Source organism: Coregonus clupeaformis, chromosome 1, assembly GCF_020615455.1.
Source record: "Coregonus clupeaformis isolate EN_2021a chromosome 1, ASM2061545v1, whole genome shotgun sequence".
NCBI classification, from domain to species: domain Eukaryota; kingdom Metazoa; phylum Chordata; class Actinopteri; order Salmoniformes; family Salmonidae; genus Coregonus; species Coregonus clupeaformis.
This window is the reverse complement of record NC_059192.1, coordinates 28,526,129-28,547,812: the sequence shown is the minus strand read 5'-3', so window position 1 is coordinate 28,547,812 and position 21,684 is coordinate 28,526,129. Positions and strand designations below refer to the sequence as shown.

Below are 21,684 nucleotides of genomic sequence, written 5' to 3'. Positions count from 1 at the left end.
AAGACTGGGATAAAAACAAAAAATATGAGAGCTATGTAAATATTCACAATATAATTTTGATTTATAATTTTGAGCTTTCACACATAAATAACTTGCTTCTGATGGATGTCAAAAATATAAAAAATATGTTTTATTGTCACATACACTGAGTGTACAAAACATTAAGGACACATGCTCTTTCCATGACAGACTGACCAGGTGAATCGAGGTGAAAGCTATGATCCCTTATTGATGTCACTTGTTAAATACACTTCAATCAGTGTAGATGAAGGGGCAGAGACAGGTTAAAGAAGGATTATTAATCCTCGAGACAGTTGAGACATGGATTGTGTATGTGTGCCATTCAGAGGGTGAATGGGCAAGACTAAATATTTAAGTGCCTTTGAATGGGGTATGGTAGTACGTTTTTTTGTCAAGAACTGCACCGCTGCTGGGCTTTTCACGCTCAATAGTTTCCCGTGTGTATCAAGAACCCAAAGGACATCCAGCCAACTTGATCGAAGGCTGTGTTTACACAGGCAGCCCAATTCTGATATTTTTTCTACTAATCGGTCTTTTGACCAATCACACCAGATCGTTTCACATCATATATTTTTCAGTGAAGAACGTTGATCTAAATTATTATTACTTGCCTACTTGAGTAAATTCATTTGTTAGCTTTCCATCTCCTTTCAACTCAGCAAATCAGTGCATTTGGTAACAGATTATTTATGCCTCTTAATGTCATGTCCTGGTTTCTCAAGGTCGATATAGGACATTCTACTATTACTCTCAATAGTAAGTGGAGACACAGACAGAGTTTTTGGGTCTGGGCACTAAGTGACCCCTTATGCCTGGAACTGGCCCTGAGGCTAGGTATAGGCCTACTATATGATTCGTTTTCAGAAAACCCGATAGTGTTACATAATTGAGACCTCTGGCTCTGTGGCAAAGGGAATTTGCATTGGATTGCTTACCTTTCACGCAGAAACCTTTAGCCAAAGGTTGCCTACAGCTTCTTCACGCTCACTATAGTAGGCTATAGACTCACAAGGATAGTTTTTCTTTACCATAGGCAATTTGTCCGTGCAATACACTTTCAGAAAGGGGATGTGCCAGCCTGTCCCTTGTTGCACGCCAGGCCACCGATGTGAGAGCGCGAAAGAGCGTGCGGTCAAAACATGAGAAAACAAGCGCGAAAAGGACATTCTGATGTTTGGTGGGCCTATAAATTTGTAATACGCACATTAACATTTACATTTACGTTTTCAACTGCGAGTCCCACATTAATAGTTTTCAACTGAATATCACATTTCCCTACAGGCATTTTAGGCTATAGGCCTCTTTAATGGGACTTGCGAAAGCACAAAGTCCCACTTTAAATAATGTATAAATTATTTCTGACTTATTATTTGGAACGCAATTTTTCGTACACCGTTTAAGATAAAACCGTCATTCAAACTTTAAAATGTGTAGACTGGTCTGGATTAAGTTGCTTGTATACAACTTTTTGATAAAATGTATACTTTTTATACTATTAAACTTGTCCTTCTTAAAAAACCTCATCCAGTTTACATAAAGGTCCCATTGTTAAAAACTCACGACTTCCAACATTATATTTACAGTAAACAATGGGACTTTTGACACAAATCAGCTAATTTGACCACTTTCCCAACAAGTTAGACAAAAACTTTGAGCATACAATACCTTATTCTACTTCTCTGTTATTCAAATCTAAATTCAGAATAGAATGAGCTTCTATCAATCAAATGACGGTATAATACAATAGCGACTCCACTTACTATAGCTAACCCATGGCCTACCTATCTAAAACATTCACTATTGCTACTGCAATGTACTGCTACTAGTACTTCCGGGCTACTTACCACTACTTCTACCTAGGTCTCCCACTGAAGGCTACTATCATCTATTTATAAAACAGTCACTCCCTCTACATCACCAGCCACAATGTTTCAATACTAACAAACTTATTCTACTAGATGCAACATCATATTTCTATCCCCAAATAATAGGCTAAAACTTTTCTAATTCCTTATGAGTAAAGGTAGAGTAGTCTGAGTGTAGTTATTTGTGATGAAATGTGATCTAACTCAGTGTTTTCCAACTCCAGTCCTCGAGTACCCCCAACAGTACACCTTTGTGTTGTAGCCCCGGACAAGCACACCTAATGCAACTTGTCAACTAATCATCAAGCCCTCAATGAGTTGAATCAAGTGAGTTTGTCCGAGGCAGCAACAAAAATGTGTGCTTTTGCGGGTACTCCAGAACTGGAGTTGCAAACACTGATCTAACTGCTCCAAACTCCAAAGTAATTAGGTTGACATAGTCTATCAAAGAAATCAGACCAGATATTTTAACTGACTATATTTCACCGCTTCACTTAAGTAAAACATTTTAAACTTCTTCCACTACCACAAAAATACTTTCAAAGAGCTGAAGCAAGTCACACAATTTTTCTTCATGGAAAATTACCATCTACTTTTAGTTATGGTCTTGTGCTCGGATTTTATTTTGCTGATTTTATTTAGCCAATTGCCAATAAATGAAAAAGTCCAATTTAGCCTAACACACTTTGTATGAATTACTGTTATCAAACAGTAAGAGTAACAAAAAGAGAAATACAACCAGACTATTCAACATTCACTCTCAACATCTCACTCAAAAGGTAGCCCAGGGCGGGTCTTTTATACTCAATGTCTTAAAGCTTCGGTCAGGATATTATGTTGGAACATTTTAAGTAGGCCTACCTAATTTCTTATACCCATACTCTGATCCAGATAGCTGACAGGCCTATATACCTAGGATAATTCACGTTCCACGCCAAGTCGCCAAACTCATTGGAGAGTCTTTCAATGGACATTGACCTAGAAAGTTAGAGTAAGTGACAAATAATAGGGCAAGTACAGTAATTTTTCATGAGAGTTTGCTTTTAATTTATTGCAGACTCTACTGAAATGGAAAATGACACGTTTTTGTTTTCCATAAAAGGTAAAAAGGCATAATACAGACCACTCCTTCACAATGAGGTTGGCATTAAGAAACATTATAGTGTAACAAAGTGATGCCTTTAATGTGGCAGTTATGGAGCAAAACATAATAAAGAGTCTAATTACCCCATTACGTATTGCCCCTGAAAAATGTTAACTGGCATATCATATAAAGAACACAGGCCTACAGTTAATTTCCAACTCACTTGCTTTTTGAAGAATAGTACAAAAAAATATAGAAAGATAGAAAATCCACCAAAGGTCAGAATGTATGTCCTGGTCCCATCAAAATAAATACCATAATATATTCTCTCTCTGAATATCCCATTTCTATACCTTATGTTCTAAACATCAGGGTCTGTACTGGCTGTACTGTGATGGGAGAGGGTTGCTTCCAAATCGCTGTGGCGCTGCGCCTAAGGCAGTTCTGAAACCTTGTTGTGATAAAGGCATCCCTACACCCATTCCCAGGTTCATACCCATCCCCAGCTCACCCCCCGGCCGGGCTAGGTTCTGGTTGAGCATGTTGGTGTAGGGGAAGGCTCCGTAGTTGAGGCCCATGCTGTAGGGCCTCTGATGCTGGGTGCTGGGGAGAACCACAGGATGGACATGCCGCCCCGGGGTGTTGAAGGAGAACTCTGGCGGTGGGCTGCTGGGTTTGGATGGGGTGGAGGTGAGCCGGTCCATGTCCGCCGAGGGTTTGGGGGGAGGGGGAACAAAGCTGGACAGGCCCCCGTAGTCAGAGGGGCTGAGTGTGCTGGCTGGGAGCACTCCGGCCATGAGGGAAGGCCGGATCCAGTCATCCTTGAAAATCTGAACCGTCAGCGTGGACACGAGGGGGAAGAGGCGGTTGGTCACATGGGCCAGCACCATCTGCTCGTTGGCATCCCGGCGTATTCGGACATGGACGGAGCCAGCCTGCACACAAAGCCGGTGGAGGAGACAAGGAGTTAAAGAGCCAGTCTGTGTGTTTACTCTACATTCTCTCTCTCCCTCTCTCTCTCTAGCTCTACTGGCAGTACCCTAGGGCATACAGTCTGGAGAGAGTGTGGCAACAATCCAGAACTGTGTGACAACAACTGAGCACAGCAGCAAAACCACTGTTTAAACTTAGTCTACACGGGAATTACGAGCGCAGCCAAGAAGCTGGCCAATTTATCGATATGACAGCAGTGATGCTGTAATTGCATAATGTTACCATTACATTATGCTGCTATTATGCAGAGTGCAAATAAGTGTTATTTCATTGAATGAAATTTAACATAGCAGCAGACCTGACAGAATCTGTATTTCATTTCTTAAGTCATTCTACATGAAGCAACATTGTTAGAGCCACAGTCTGAACAATTTACATCTCAGGCATTTCAATGAAACCAGAATGACTCCATTTCCGTCTTTATGTACGATGTGACTACTGTCTTTTTGTGTGACTACTCTGTCTTCACAATGGGAATCAAGGAACATGGCCTTGCTTCTCCTAGAGGCAGAGCAAACAGAGCGTGACGCATTATGCTGGGAGTCTTCTGGGTATAATGAGGAGACAACAGGGACAGAACGATGATGGCGTACCAGAGAGCCAAAGCCCACCGTCCAGAAGTGTTCGTTACGGACCTCCAGGACCCCATCCAGAGTGGAGACCTGATGGAAGACAAGTACAGTGTTACACATGTACAGCGTGATAGAGGTAGTACAGCAGTACATACAGTCTAAAGGTCTGCACGGCACAGATTGTTTTCATCCTGCTCCCGCTGGCTTTCTGTCCGACTCCCACTCGCTCCCGCAATAACTGGTCCCGAACCCAACCGCAGTCCCGCAATGTTATTTTAGGAGTATGTGACACAGCTCACTTGCCAGCCATGGTCCCAGCAATTCTGCACCCTATAGGCAATATCAAAATGTGCCAAAATAACCTAAGAAGATTCTTACGTCACATGGCCCATTATATTAGGCTATCGGTAGGTATTACTGGGCTATATCAGCCAACAGGCCAGATGGAGTTTGAAGAGAGCAGAGTTGCAGAGAAAGCGGACACTTGCACTTTCTCTTGAACTACATTTTATAGCCTACCTTTTTAGGAGCGGAACAATTTTCAGATGGAGACATATGGGTGATCAATATTTATTTCTAGGCAATGTAGTAAACTATAGCCTTATCATTTTTAGGAAGTTAATTTCCTTGGAAAGATAACTGCGCTGTGATTCTCCACCCATGCAAAGGCTATAGCATTCTCTATTTAATTGATGTGCACCTGATCTTGCACGTATGGATACTGAACCTGAAGCAGTATCCAGAATGATGAGGGCGGACACAAACTTTATCTTGAGCTACGTTTTGCATATAGGATGTAGCCTACCTTTTAGGAGCAGGACGATTTGCAGGCGGAGACAAATAAATTGGTAATAAATATTTATTGAAAAGGAAAAGGTGCAATGCACCTCTTCCTTTTCAATATTGCACCTGGACTCACGTTGGTTGAGCACCCGCCACTTCTTTCCATTATCAATATTACTTTACAGACACTGTAGTAAACTATAGCCTAATCATAGTTAAGTTAATTTCCTTGGAAAGATAACTGCCACGTGTAGAGCCCGATATTATCGGCGATATTGGCCTTTTAATGCTTTATCTGTATCGGCTGATAATTCCACCAATAACTGATATTCAATAAATACGATGAAAAACGGGAATCTCATGCTTATCTGAACACTTGCGGCCATTCCCATGATGTCATTAATTTCAAAATGTAAGAAATCAAATGTTTAAGCATATTTCTTGGACAATTGCTAGCAAATTTATGAAAATTCAGTGTGGGAAAATTAAACATTTTAATTTCCCCGGCGTAAAACAGCCGGCAGATATATATTGGCAGATGTTTTGTCCCCCCAAAAATCGGAATCAGTATTGGACGCAAAAAAACATCTAGCCACGTGATTCTCCGCCCATGCATAGGCAGCCTACTCTACTTCATTGAGACCACACATATACTAGGCTCACTTGATCTCGCACACCCAACTAGGAGAGGAGAGGTAGGCTACTGAACTTGAAGCAGCGAAATTCTGAGGGTGTGTGAATAACGCGACAAAGAGGTGCTTTTAATACAATAGGTGGGATAACGCATACAAAGCAGAAAGACGTCCGTTTCCAAATAATCTGCAGGATCTGACCGCATCATGAAAAATGATGACCGCGCCACAATCTTTGTTGGCACACAACAGTCTCTGCCATGAGTGGAACAGTTTAACCTGACCGTGTGACCAGCCCCAGTCAACTCGCATGGACTGGCTCTAGTTATAATATTGATAGGTACCTCCCGAGTGGCGCAGTGGTCTAAGGCACTGCATCGCAGTGCTCGCCACTAGAGATCCTGGTTCGAATCCAGGCTCTGCTGTAGCCGGCCGCAACTGGGAGACCAATGGGGCGGCGCACAATTGGCCCAGCGTCGTCCAGGGTAGGGGAGGGAATGGCCGGCAGGGAGGTAGCTCAGTTGGTAGAGCATGGCGTTGGCAACGCCAGGGTTGTGGGTTCAATTCCCACGGGGGGCCAGTATGAAAATAAAAAAGAATAATGTATGCACTAACTGTAAGTCGCTCTGGATAAGAGCGTCTGCTAAATGACGTAAAATGTAAATGTAAAATAGGTAGAATGGCACAATAGGATCCCAAGGGGCACAATATATTTTAAAACGCGGTAGGGAATCATTGCAAGTTGTAGCACACTGAAATACACTTCAATAATATATACATGTAAAGCACAGAGACAAAAATTGGCTTCAATACACGTTTCGACTGTCTTTTTTTTTTATGTTTGTTGCAACAACAAAAATATATGAAGGGCCATAAGCAGGGCATTTACGAGAAATTAAAATGTTTTATGTAGACGGTTTGATCACTGTGTAAATATCCTGTATTATGTCAATAGTTTATATGTATTCTGCCTCACATGCCTCGTTATTAACATGTGGTCCCGTGTAGCTCAGTTGGTAGAGCATGGCGCTTGCAACGCCTGGGTTGTGGGTTCGATTCCCACGGGGGGCCAGTATGAAAAAATGTATGCACTCACTAACTGTAAGTCGCTCTGGATAAGAGCGTCTGCTAAATGACTAAAATGTATTTCATGTCTAACTTTAGTGCTATTTAAATGACCCTGTTGATATTATTAGGATGATCTCCTCTCCCCACAACATTTACATCATTTAGCAGAGGCTCTTATCCAGAGCAACTTACAAATTACAACTAGGGTTGTCCTCATTGGTTTTGTCTAGATGGAGTCCAGCTACGACTGAAGTGACCCTTTTCCTAATTCTCCTAACCTGCTCAATTGACCTCCCGTCCTATTTCAATAGGTAATTAAAGGCACCCCACTTGCCTCTCTGAGCAGTTTGTCAAGCTGACCGATGACATGGGAGGGAGTGGTCTAAAGAGGAGAAAGCACAACACAGCCAGATGTTAATCTTTTTTTCATTAGTCCACTGTTGATACAGTTCTAAAATGTCTCCATTTTGAATCATCATGATGTGGCAGGTGACACATTGCTTCTTAAAAGTCCAATATCTTGAAAACTTGACTGCTGACATGCAAAATATTTTGGGACTGTATCAACAGTGGACAAATGACAAAAAACATTCCAAAATATCATTTTTGAGTGGATTTTCCCTTTAACGAGTAATGCGCTAAGGTCCATCAAAGAAGATACTATCTTACAACAAACAATGTAAGCCAAACATAATCCGGACAGAACATAACTCAATCATTCCAAGAGTTTACGGAGTTGAGTTATAGTAAAGTTGTGATCCACATCACATCCTACAGAGAATTCAATGATCCAGTTCAGTTTAGACTGTGGACATGTTTGAATAGCCTACCTGAAGGAGCACCTTCCCGCTGTACACACTCATAGGATACATGGTGCCAAAGATCATAAGGCCGATGGCCACCGCAGAGGCCGTGTCCACAGCATTGTAATTACTGCAGTCAGAGAGAGAGAGCGTCATCAGATGGCGTAGTAGTGCAGTTGTGTTTTTATCGTCTGTCTGTAAATAGCCTGTAAATACCCTATTTTTCGTACATATTTCCCTATCAGACTTTTCATCCTTCTACAAGATATACTTTCCTGCAACCCGCCTCACTCAATGTGGAACGGATTCTATTATTGACTTACCTTGACTTACCTTTATCTAGAATCTAGAATCTCCAGTTGAAACTAGCTAGCCAGCTAACTAGCTACTTGCTATTTGCTATTAGCCACAGCTAGCGGTGTTTCACCCAGGACATTGGATTTTTTTCTGCGGGATTAATTTTAATCACTGGACATTGATCACCGGATATTCGGCCAGTCTGCACAGCGCGTTATCGACCCAGAACATATCAGTTTTTCCGCCGGAATCACTGAATCACTGGACCTTTAACTCCGGATTTCATCGCTACCAGCTAGCTACCACCAGCCAGCTACAACAAAACGGACGCTGTGGTCTGGCTAATCAAATCATCCTGAGCTAGGCCCATCGCCCATCTCCCGGCTATCTACCTCTCTGTCAACCGGACGGGACCACCTAGTGTTGACACGGAGCCCCGCCGATCCTACACGACTGGTCTGCGGGACGAAATCGTCTGATGTGGTTACGACGTTAACCACGAAGATTCCATCCATCTGCTAGCCCTGGCCCGCTAGCCGTGGCCTCTTACTAGTGCTTCACCACCAGACCTTATGATAACTCAGCTATACAGCTGATATCTGCTGGACTGTTCCTTTTTACGGTACTACATCCTGTTTATGTTTAGCCTCAGCCCAAACATGGTTAGTTTATTGTTGTTTCGGTTATTTCTAATTGTACTATATCACTGTAGACCCCCAGCCTAGCTAAACCTGCATTAGATAGCTCCTTTGCACCTCCCCCTATACACGCGGGAGACCGACTCAATTGATGACTCTAGCGATGCTATCTCTTTCATTGTTACCCAACGCTTAGGGTTACCTCCACTTTACTCATATCCTTCCATATCCTTGTCTGTACATAATGCCCTGAATCTTTTCTATAACACCCGGAAATCTGCCCCCTTTATTCTATGTACCCAACGCACTAGAAGACCAGTTCTTAAAGCCTTTAGCCGTATCCTTATTCTAGTCCTCCTCTGTTCCTCTGGTGATGTAGAGGCTAACCCAGGCCCTGCAGTCCTCAGTATCACTCCTACTCCCCAGGCGCTATCATTTGATGACTTCTGTAATCGCAAAAGTCTTGGTTTCTTGCACATAAATATCAGAAGTCTACTTCCTAAGTTTGAGTTATTCACTGCGTTAGCACACTCTGCCAACCCTGATGTTCTAGCAGTGTCTGAATCCTGGCTCAGGAAGGCCACCAAAAATTCTGAAATTTCCATCCCCAACTATAACATTTTCCGTCTAGATAGAACTGCCAAAGGGGTGGAGTTGCAATCTACTGTAGAGATAGCCTGCAGAGCTCTATCATACTATCCAGGTCTGTGCCCAAACAGTTTGAGCTTCTACTTCTAAAAAATCCACCTTTCCAGAAATAAGTCTCTCACTGTTGCCGCTTGCTACAGACCCCCCTCAGCCCCCAGCTGTGCCCTGGACACCATATGTGAATTGATTGCCCCCATTTATCCTCAGAGTTTGTACTGCTTGGTGACCCTAAATTGGGATATGCTTAATACCCCAGCCATCCTACAATCCAAGCTAGATGCCCTCAACCTCACGCAAATTATCAACGAACCTACCAGGTACAACCCTAAATCCGTAAACATGGGTACCCTCATAGATATCATCCTGACTAACATACCCTCTAAATACACCTCAGCTGTCTTCAACCAGGATCTCAGCGATCACTGCCTTATTGCCTGCGTCCGTAACGGGTCCGCGGTCAAACGACCACCCCCTCATCACTGTCAAACGCTCCCTAAAACACTTTAGCGAGGAGGCCTTCCTAATTGACCTGGCCCAGGTATCCTGGATGGATATAGATCTCATTCCGTCAGTAGAGGATGCCTGGTTGTTCCTTAAAAGTAATTTCCTCTCAATCTTAAATAAACATGCCCCATTCAAAAAATACAGAACTAAGAACCGATATAGCCCCTGGTTCTCCTCAGACTTGACTGCCCTTGACCAGCACAAAAACATCCTGTGGCGTACAGCATTAGCATCAAATAGCCCCCGCGATATGCAACTTTTCAGGGAAGTTAGGAACCAATATACACAAGCAGTCAGGAAAGCAAAGGCTAACTTTTTCAAACAGAAATTTGCATCCTGTAGCACTAACTCCAAAAAGTTTTGGGACACTGTAAAGTCCATGGAGAATAAGAGCACTTCCTCCCAGCTGCCCACTGCACTGAGGCTAGGAAACACTATCACCACCGATAAATCTACAATAATCGAGAATTTCAACAAGCATTTTGCTACAGCTGGCCATGCTTTCCATCTGGCTACCACTAACCCGGCCACCAACTCTGCACCCTCTGCTGCAACTTGCCCATGCCCCCCGCTTCTCCTTCACACAAATTCAGACAGCTGATGTTTTGAAAGCGCTGCAAAATCTGGACCCCTACAAATCAGCTGGGCTAGACAATCTGGACCCTTTCTTTCTAAAACTAGCCGCCGAAATTGTCGCTACCCCTATTACTAGTCTGTTCAACCTCTCTTTCATAACGTCTGAGATCCCCAGAGATTGGAAAGCTGCCGCGGTCATCCCCCTCTTCAAAGGGGGTGACACTCTAGATCCAAATTGCTACAGACCTATATCCATCCTGCCCTGCCTTTTCGAAAGTATTCGAAAGCCAAGTTAACAAACAGATAATTGACCATTTCGAATACCACCGTACCTTCTCCGCTATGCAATCCGGTTTCCGAGCTGGTCACGGGTGCACTTCAGCCACGCTCAAGGTCCTAAACGATATTATAACCGCGATTGATAATAGACAGTACTGTGCAGCCGTCTTCATCGACCTGGCCAAGGCTTTCGACTCTGTCAACCACCGCATTCTTATTGGCAGACTAAATAGCCTTGGTTTCTCAAATGACTGCCTCGCCTGGTTCACCAACTACTTCTCAGATAGAGTTCAGTGTGTCAAATCGGAGGGCCTGTTGTCTGGACCTATGGCAGTCTCTATGGGGTGCCACAGGGTTCAATTCTTGGGCCGACACTTTTCTCCGTGTATATCAATGATGTCGCTCTTGCTGCTGGTGACTCTCAGATCCACCTCTACGCAGACGACACCATTTTGTATACATCTGGCCCTTCATTGGACACTGTGTTAACAAACCTCCAAACGAGCTTCAATGCCATACAACAATCCTTCAGTAGCCTCCAACTGCTCTTAAACACTAGTAAAACTAAATGCATGCTTTTCAATCGAACGCTGCTGGCACCCGCCCACCCGACTAGAATCACCACTCTCGACGGGTCTGACCTAGAGTATGTGGACAACTACAAATACCTAGGTGTCTGGTTAGACTGTAAACTCAACTTCCAGACTCACATAAAGAATCTCCAATCCAAAGTTAAATCTAGAATCGGCTTCCTATTTCGCAACAAAGCCTCCTTCACTCATGCTGCCAAACATGCCCTCTAAACTGACTATCCTACCGATCCTTGACTTTGGCGATGTCATTTACAAAATAGCCTCCAACACTCTACTCAGCAAATTGGATGTAGTCTATCACAGTGCCATCCGTTTTGTCTCCAAAGCCCCATACACTACCCACCACTGTGACCTGTACGCTCTTGTTGGCTGGTCCTCACTACATGTTCGTCGTCAAACCCACTGGCTCCAGGCCATCTATAAATCACTGCTAGGCAAACCCCGCCTTATCTTAGCTCATTGGTCACCATAGCAGCACCCACCCGTAGTCTGCGCTCCAGCAGGTATATCTCACTGGTCATTCCCAAAGCCAACACCTCCTTTGGCCGCCATTCCTTCCAGTTCTCTGCTGCCAATGACTGGAACGAATTGCAAAAATCTCTGAAGCTGGAGACTCTTATCTCCCTCAATAACTTTAAGCATCAGTTGTCAGAGCACCTTACCGATCACTGCACCTGTACACAGCCCATCTGAAATTAGCCCACCCAACTACCTCATCCCTATATTGTTATTTATTTTGCTAATTTGCACCCCAGTATCTCTATTTGCACATAATCTCTTGCACATCTAGCATTCCAGTGTTAATACTATTGTAATTATTCTGCACTATAGCCTATTTATTGCCTTACCTCCATAACTTGCTACATTTGCACACACTGTATATATATTTTCTGTTGTATTTCTGACTTTATGTTTTTTACCCCATATGTAACTCTGTGTTGTTGTTTTATTGCACTACTATGCTTTATCTTGGCCAGGTCGCAGTTGTAAATGAGAACCTGTTCTCAACTGGCTTACCTGGTTAAATAAAGGTGAAATAAAATAAAATAAAATAAAGTACTTCATAATATATAATATCGGTAAGTTATAAAGTTAGGAGCATATATCTATGTCAGGATAGAGCTGGGTGATATGGACAAAAATCCATATCACCATAAATTGACTGAATTATCATGATAACGATACGTTTCTAAGTTAATAACATTCATGTAGACCACGGTTACTAACAATCACCCATATAACAATCACCAACTCAGTGGTCTTGTGGTTAGTGTCCACCGTGAGATTAGAAGGCTGTGAGTTTGATCCCCGGCCGAGTAAAGACTGTAAAACTGGCACCTGATGAGTCTCTGCTTGGCACTCAGCATTAAGGAGATAGATTGAGGGTAAGGCCCTGTGATAGACTAGCGTTCTGTCCAGGGGGTGTACATGTACATTAAGCTGCCTCACGCTACAGAAACAGAAGATAGGCTCCTGCCCTATGAGCGGCTTGTGCAAGGCTATTTACATATAAGCAGACTTATTTCATTTCAAACTTCACATTTCTCTAGTATAGGCTACTTATCGTAAGGAACGATATCAGCAAATGTCCACGATAAGTGGTCGGTGTCGACAATTTTCGGTTTATCGTCCAAGCTCTATGTCAGGAGTTATCATGGAGGTTGATAAGTAACAAGAGGGATGTCAAACACACATCAGGTTGATAATGAGGGCTTTGTGGGAACACAATTCAGCGTACACATTATTCCTCAACAATATTGATTTATAACTTCCCCGAATCCACTAACTAATGCAATTACACCATGTCGGAGGGGAGGACTTACTTGATCTCAATGAGCATGTAGGTGATGCAGAGTGAGAGAGCTCCGGCCACGTTGATTAAGACAAAGGGATTCATACGAGGCAGAAGGACACTGCTGAGGCCAGGGATGATCCCACACAGGCTGAAAACATTCAAACACAAAAATAAGATTACTATACTGAACCATTCAACCCTACGGTGATGCTCCAAACGTGTCTAAACTTGTTAGTTACTGTGACAACACACATTACCAAAGGGCAACAAAATAAATTACACAAACAATCCAAGACAGGGACTCACAGAAAGCACCTGTAATATACACGTCCATCTTAAAAGTGAAAATATTAATATTGCTGAGACTAAGTGATTGTAATCTTCTTTCTACAATCTACTGAACAAAAATATAAATGCAAAATGCAACAATGTCAACGATTTAAAGTTCATATAAAGTTCATATAAGGAAATGAGTCAATTGAAACAAATTCATTAGGCCCTAATCTATGGATTTCACATGACTGGGCAGGGGCACAGCCATGGGTGGGCCTAGGAGGGCATAGGCCCACTTGGGAGACAGGCCCACCCACTGGGGAGCCAGGCACAGCCAATCAGAATGAGTTTTTCCCCACAAAAGGGCTTTATTACAGACAGAAATACTCCTCAGTTTCAACAGCTGTAAGGGTGGCTGGTGTGCTCACTGTGCTGCCAGATTCCGGAGTTGCAGTCAAATTCAAATATGCTAAACCATTGTTTGTGACATCACGATGCCGTCACCATCGACGATGGCTGTCAAACATTGTTGATACTCGAGTCAGTATTCATGTCATAAGAAGGAATTCCCCTTGACCACGGCCACAAATTGGGGAAAACAAAACATTCTTTCCCATTGACCCCAAACATCGTCATCAATTTTTGGTTATAAGGAAATAACAAAACATGCCAAAAAGTTGCTGTGTTGTTCAATGTGCCTTCAGGAAGTATTCACACCTCTTTACTTTTTCCACATTTTGTTGTGTTATAAAGTGGGATTAAAATGAATGTCATTTTTTTGTCAACAATCTACAGAAAATACTGTCAGTGGAAGAAGAATTCTAACATTTGTAAAAAATGTAATGACAAATAAAACACTAATATAAACTATATATACAAAAGTTCGGCTATTTCAACCACACCCGTTGCTGACAGGTGTATAAAACCGAGCACACAGCCATGCAATCTCCATAAACAAACATTGGCAGTAGAATGACCTTACTGAAGAGCTCAGTGACTTTCAACGTGCCACCGTCATTGGATGCCACCTTTCCAACAAGTCTGTTCGTCAAATGTCTGCCCTGCAAGAGCTGCCCCGGTCAACTGTAAGTGCTGTTATTGTGAAGTGGAAACATCTAGGAGCAACAACGGCTCAGCCAAGAAGTGGTAGGCCACACAAGCTCACAAAACGGGACCGCCAAGTGCTGAAGCGCGTAAAAAACGTCTGTCCTCAGTTGCAACACTCACTACCGAGTTCCAAACTGCCTCTGGAAGCAACATCAGCAAAATAACTGTTCGTCGGGAGCTTCATGAAATGGGTTTCCATGGCTGAGCAGCCACACAGAAGCCTAAGTTCACCATGTGCAATTCCAAGCGTCGGCTGGAGTGGTGTAAAGCTTGCTACCATTGGACTGGAGCAGTGGAAACGCTTTCTCTGGAGTGATGAATCACGCTTCACCATCTGGCAGTCCGACGGAAGAATCTGGGTTTGGCGGATGCAAGGAGAACGCTACCTGCTCCAATGAATAGTGGCAACTGTAAATTTGGTGGACGAGGAATAATGGTCTGGGGCTGTTTTTCATGGTTCGGGCTAGGCTCCTTAGTTCCAGTGAAAGGAAATCTTAACCCTACAGCATACAATGACATTCTAGACCATTCTGTGCTTCCAACTTTGGGGCAACAGTTTGGGGAAGGCCCTTTCATGTTTCACCATGTCAATTCCCCCGTGCACAAAGCGAGGTCCATACAGAAATGGTTTGTTGAGATCGGTGTGGAAGAACTTGACTGGCCTGCACAGAGCCCTGACCTCAACCCCATCAAACACCTTTGGGATGAATTGAAACGCAGACTGCGAGCCAGGCCTAATCGCCCAACATCAGTGCCTGACCTCACGAATGCTCTTGTGGCTGAATGGAAGAAAGTCCCCGCAACAATGTTCCAACATCTAGTGGAAAGCCTTTCCAGAAGAGTGGAGGCTGTTATAGCAGCAAAAGGGGGACCAACTCCATATTAATGCCCATGATTTTGAAATGAGATGTTTGATGGGCAGGTGTCCACATACTTTTGACCGTGTAGTGTATATTCTTGGGACCCAACTCTTCAATGTATTATTTTACAGACAGATGGATGCATTCGTCCTGTGTTCTCTCTACGTGGTGAGGTTTTTGGATCAGATTTTATATTTTCTGTTTGGGATGCGCTGCATCCTGTTCATAAATGACCAATGTCTGATCTAATTCAAATGGCTAGCCTTTCATAATGCCGTTATCATATAATGGGCATTAAGAATGAATGTGTGCTGCTTTTCAGCATGTGACTAAAATAAATACATTGCTTTCATTTCACAAGAAGAGAAACCAGATCCCTATAGTGAGTGGAACCCCCTCCGATCTTAACAGTTGTGCGATGAGGCAGTGTGCATGGTTTACAGATCAGTTATCTGTGTTTAATCAGAGATGTTAATGTAGTGCATTAGGAGGTGTAACCCATCAGAGTAGGCGTGATGATATGATATGAAGTGATGCCCTACTCAGACAGATGGGTGCTGTCAACACTGGGGATCACAGTTTCTGAGACCACACATCATACACATCAGGATCAGTAAGGGGAGTAGAGGGCAATGAGTTCACTCACATTTAGCCAGTGTGACATCAAGCACTGACATTTAGCCCTGTTTTTGTATTCACAGCGATATACACAGATCTTGGCATATTATTATTTTAAATACGTCATGATTAGTTAAATACTGAGAAGATTAATTCTATATAGTGTTTTTAAACTGCATCACAGTCCAATGTCAACCTCTTATTATACATGGACACTAGTCCTCTGATGTCCAACAAGGACACAAAAAACAATAGGCATTATCTTTCAAAAAGAAAAGAAAACCCATTAACCTAAAGAAGCTCGACCTCCAGTCACTTAATTTGAAGCCAACATTTTTGAGGGGAGGGAGTGGGGTGAGCGGGAAGCAGGATTTACAATCCCAATAATCTCGTAATCTCCCCGCTGCATTGATATAATTTGAGTACTAGGGACAGGGTCGTGTGATTCCACGGCCGTCTGTCTGCACAGTCTGTGCGGCCGGCGCTGCCTAGAGAGAAAGAGAGAGAGAGAGAGAACACTGTGTGGATAGAGGGGGCTTTGTTCCAGAGTAACTGTTTGTATAATCCCACCCACTAGAGACAGAAATTGTGGGATTACGGTGAGACAAACAAACACTTGATATGATCGGTCGGCTATAAATACAGGCTAAACGCCGTTGCCCAAACAATAGTACACAGTGGACTAGCTCCGAGGGTTATATAATGTCTACCCACCAAACACCAGGGAGGGTGGTGAGGCCCAGAGACATGCATGACACGATTACAGCAGATAATGAAACGATGAGTCAAAGTCGTCCGGGACATCCTGTCCACTGTGCCTTCTATTCAGGACAATCAGAACTTTACTCTGTTATACAGAGAAAGTATCCACACTACTTGAATTTTCCCACATTTTGTTGTGTTACAGCCTGAATTTAAAATGGATTAAATTGAGATTTTGTGTCACTGGCCTACACAAAATACCCCATCATGTCAGTGGAATATACATTTTTACAAATTAATAAAAAAAATCTATAAGTATCAATAAGTATTCAACTCCTTTATGTCATGTCAAGCCTAAATAAAAACAGCAGTAAAAATGTGCTTAAATCACATAATAAATTGCATGGACTCACTCTGTGTGCAATAAGTGTTTAACATGATTTTTTAATGACTACTTCATCTCCGTTCCCCACACATACAATTATCTTTAAGGTCCCTCAGTCAAGCAGTGAATTTCAAAAACAGATTCAAGAACAAAGACAAGGGAGATTTTCCAATGCCTCGCAAAAGAAGGGCACCTATTGGTAGATGGGTAAAAATAAAAAATAAAGCAGACATTGAATATCGCTTTGAGCATGGTGAAGTTATTAATTACACTTTGGATGGTGTGTCAATTCACCCAGTCACTACAAAGATACAGGCATCCTTCCTAACTCAGTTGTCGGAGAGGAAGGAAACCGCTCAGGGATTTCACCATGAGGCCAATGGTGACTTTAAAACAGTTACAGAGTTCAATGGCTGTGAGAGGAGAAAACTGAGGATGGATCAACAACATTGTAGTTATTCCACAATACTAACCTAAATGACAGAGTGAAAAGAAGGAAGCCTGTACAGAATAAAAATATTCAAAACATGCATCCTGTTTTCAATAAGACACTTAAAGTAAAACTGCAAAGAATTTAGCAATTAAATTCACTTTCATGTCCTGAATACAAAGTGTTATGTTTAGGGCAAATCTAACAACACGTCACTGAGTACTACTCTTCATATTTTTAAGCATGGTGGTGGCTGCATCATGTTATGGGTATGCTTATCATCGGCAAGGATTAGGGAGTTTTTTAGGATAAAAAGAAACGGAATAGAGCTAAGCACAGGCAAAATCCTAGAGGAAAACCTGGTTCAGTCTGCTTTCCAACAGAAAGTTGGAGAAAAATACACCTTTCAGCAGGACAATAACCTAAAACACAAGGCCAAATATACACTGGAGTTGCTTACCAAGACGACGTAGAATGTTTCTAAGTGGCTCAGTTACAGTTTTGACTTAAATCGGCTTGAAATTCTATGGCAAGACTTGAAAATGGCTGTCTAGCAATGATCAACAACCAACTTGACAGAGCTTGAATAATTTTTAAAACAATAATGTGCAAATATTGTACAATCCAGGTGTGTAAAGTTCTTACAGACGTACCCAGAAAGACTCACAGCTGTAATGGCTGCAAAGATGATTCTAACATGTATTGATTCAGGGGTGTGCTTACTTATGTAAATTACATATTTCTGTATTGCATTTTCAATAAATGTGCTAAAATGTTGTTATTGTGGCGTATTGTGTGTAGATGGGTGGGAAAAATATATATTTAATACATTTTGAATTCAGGCTGTAAACACAACAACATGTGGAATAAGTGAAGGGGTAATGACTACTTTCTGAAGGCACTGGTGCTTTTGCCCTAGGTAACCTGGAGAGTGGGTGGAATTGTATGTGCCTTTTACTATTCAGGATGGAATGCGACAGAAAGCCACTTCATAATATTTGGGGTTTTAGAATAGATTATGAGACTTCAGTGATGGCCAAACGCACGCTCTCAGAATCAATCTTATTTAGGCCTAGTTTTGTTTCATAGAGTGCTACTGGAATATTCTTTGGGATCAGGATGTTATAGCTATGAGGGAACACCTGCATAAGGAAAGCAAAAGATAGCCGGCCCTGCAATGAGGTAACGGCTTGTTTCAAATGACCTTTAGCAGCTCATTCACATAACCCATTAGGAGGTAAGGGGGGTTTTCTTTTTCAGTGAGTCCTCCTCCTCCAAACATGAATCAGCCTTTTGTCATTTTCCACTTCCTGAGTGGCATGTTCCAGACCGGGGCACCAGCAGAGACAGTAGAGGTGCAAATGATCTCAACACTCTGGGCTGAAACAAAACCCACCAACATCCATTATTCAGATAAAACAAGTGAGGCGATTCATCATCCTGGAAGCTACTGTATGAGGGAGGAAAGCTATAAGGGGTGGAGTTTCACTGTCAAGCCTATTCCCAGCCCTGCACAGGGTCTCCAGGGGTGAGGGCCAGGGGCAGGAAGTGGCTGACCTGAGAGTATCCAGTGAAGACATCAAAACTATGAAATAACCCATATGGAATCATGTAGTAACACAAAAAGTGTTAACCAAATCAAAATATATTTTATATTTGAGATTCTTCAAAGTAACCCAGTTGCACAGGGCGGGGTTCAGACCCAGGGCCTCAAGCTTAATGATGAGGTTGGAGGGTACTATGGTGTTAAATGCTGAGCTATAGTCAATGAACAGCATTCTTACATAGGTATTCCTCTTGTTAAGATGGGATCTATTTGGGCAGTAAGCAAATTGAAGTGGGTCTAGGATGGCAGGTAAGGTAGAGGTGATATGTTCCTTGACTAGTTTCTCAAAGCACTTCATGATGACAGGTGAGTGCTACGGGGCGATAGTCGTTTAGTTCAGTTACCTTTGCTTTCTTGGGTACAGGAACAATGGTGGCCATCTTGAAGCATGTGGGGACAGCAGACTGGGATAGGGAGAGATTGAATATGTCCATAAACACACCAGCCAGCTGGTCTGCGCATGCTCTGAGGACGCGGCTTGGGATGCCGTCTGGGCCGGCAGCCTTGCGAGGGTTAACACGTTTAAATGTTTTACTCACGACGGCCACGGAGAAGGAGAGCCCACAGTCCTTGGTAGCGGGCCGCGTCAGTTGCACTGTGTTATCCTCAAAGCTGGCGAAGAAGGTGTTTAGCTTGTCCGGAAGCAAGACGTTGGTCTCAGCGACGTGGCTGGTTTTCCTTTTGTAGTCCATGATTGTCTGTAGACCCTGACACATACGTCTCATGTCTGAGCCGTTGAATTGTGACTCCACATTGTCTCTATACTGACGTTTTGCTTGTTTGATTGCCTTGCGGAGTGCATAACTACACTGTTTGTATTCTGCCATATTCCTAGTCACCTCGCCATGGTTAAATGCAGTTAAATGTGGTTTGTGGTTTCAGTTTCGCGCGAATGCTGCCATCTATCCACGGTTTCTGGTTAGGGTAGGTTTTAATAGTCACAGTGGGTACGACATCTCTTATAAACTTCCTGATATACTCAGTTACCGTATCGGTTTATTAGTCTAAATTATTTTCGCAAGCTACACGGAACATATCCCAGTCCACGTGATCAAAACAATCATGAAGCGTGGATTCCGATTGGTCAGACCAGCGTTGAATAGTCCTTAGCATGGGTACTTCCTGTTTGAGTTTCTGCCTATAGGAAGGGAGAAGCAAAATGGAGTCGTGGTCAGATTTGCTTAAAGGATAAATGCATCCTCAGGATATGTGGTTTCCAGTTTGCATAAAGTCCAGTGAAGTTCTTTGAGGGCCGTCGTGGTATCGGCTTGAGGCGGGATATAAACGGCCGTGGCTATAACGGAGGATCATTCTCTTGGGAGATAACATAGTCGGCATTTAATTGTGAGGTATTCTAGGTCCGGTGAACAAAAGGACTTGTCGTTAATCATGAAACACACACCTCCGCCCTTCTGCTTCCCGGAGAAATATGTATTCCTATCTGCGCGATGAACTGAGAATCCCTCTGGCTGGACCGATTCTGACAGAGTATCCTGAGAGAGCCATGTTTCCGTGAAACAAAGTATGTTACAGAAACTGATGTCTCTCCGGAAAGAAATCCTTGTCCTGAGCTCATCGACTTTGTTATCCAAAGACTGAACATTAGCGAGTAATATACTCAGAAGCGGTGGGTGGTGTGCGTGCCTCCTAAGTCGAACCAGCAGGCCGCCTCGAGCGCCTCTCCTCTGCCGGCGATGTTTTGGGTGGGCCTCTGGAATCAGTTCAATTGCTCTGGGGAGAGCGAACAAAGGATCTGCTCCGGGGAAGTCGTATTCCAGGACGTAATGCTGGTATTTCTGGTGAGTTACCGCCGCTCTGATATCCAATAGTTCTTCCCGGCTGTATGTAATGACACAAAATATTTCCTGAGCTAATAATATAAAAAAATTGTAGATAAAAAAACGAAATACCGCAAAGTTTCCTAAGAGCTAGTCGCAAGGCTGCCATCTCCGTCGGCGCCATCACTATCTTTTGTGAGACGCAGAGTAGGTGAACGGATGATCTCCGAATGTGTGGTTTCCACCATGAAGCATGGAGGAGGAGGAGTGATGGTGCTTGGCTGGTGACACTGTCAGTGATTTATTTAGAATTTAAGACACATTTAACCAGCATGGCTACCAAAGCATTCTGCAGCGATACGCTATCCCATCTGGTTTGCGCTTAGTGGGACTATAATTTGTATTTCTACAGGACATTGACCCAACACACCTCCAGGCTATATAAGGGCTATTTGACCAAGAAGGAGAGTGATGGAGTGCTGCATCAGATGACCTGGCTTCCACAATCACCCGACCTCAACCCAATTGAGATGGTTTGGGATGAGTTGGACCGCAGAGTGAAGGAAAAGCAGCCAACAAGTGCTCAGCATATGTGGGAACTCCTTCAACACTGTTGGAAAAGCATTCCTTATGAAGCTGGTTGAGAGAATGCCAAGAGTGTGCACAGCTGTCTTCAAGACAAAGGGTGGCTAGTTTGAAGAATCTAAAATATAAATATATTTTGATTTGTTTAACACTTTTTTGGTTACTACATGATTCCATATGTGTTATTTC

General features: G+C 43.0%; 1 protein-coding gene and 1 non-coding gene across 2 annotated transcripts in view; one reads left to right on the top strand and one right to left on the bottom strand.

Moving 5' to 3' along the window:
- Positions 1–2,906: 2,906 nt before the first annotated feature.
- The window catches only part of slc30a6 (solute carrier family 30 member 6), an 80,945-nt gene continuing 62,167 nt past the window's right edge, over positions 2,907–21,684 (bottom strand). The window contains exons 11-15 of the mRNA XM_041883556.1: positions 13,180–13,299; positions 7,849–7,951; positions 7,353–7,400; positions 4,557–4,625; positions 2,907–3,905 (exon numbers count right to left, since the gene is read on the bottom strand). Coding sequence (XP_041739490.1) covers positions 3,339–3,905; positions 4,557–4,625; positions 7,353–7,400; positions 7,849–7,951; positions 13,180–13,299 — 907 coding nt within the window. The 3' untranslated portion in view covers positions 2,907–3,338. The remainder of the gene's footprint in view (positions 3,906–4,556; positions 4,626–7,352; positions 7,401–7,848; positions 7,952–13,179; positions 13,300–21,684) is intronic.
- trnaa-ggc lies at positions 6,450–6,530 on the top strand. The gene has a single exon. It is a non-coding gene; the product is annotated as a tRNA-Ala (tRNA).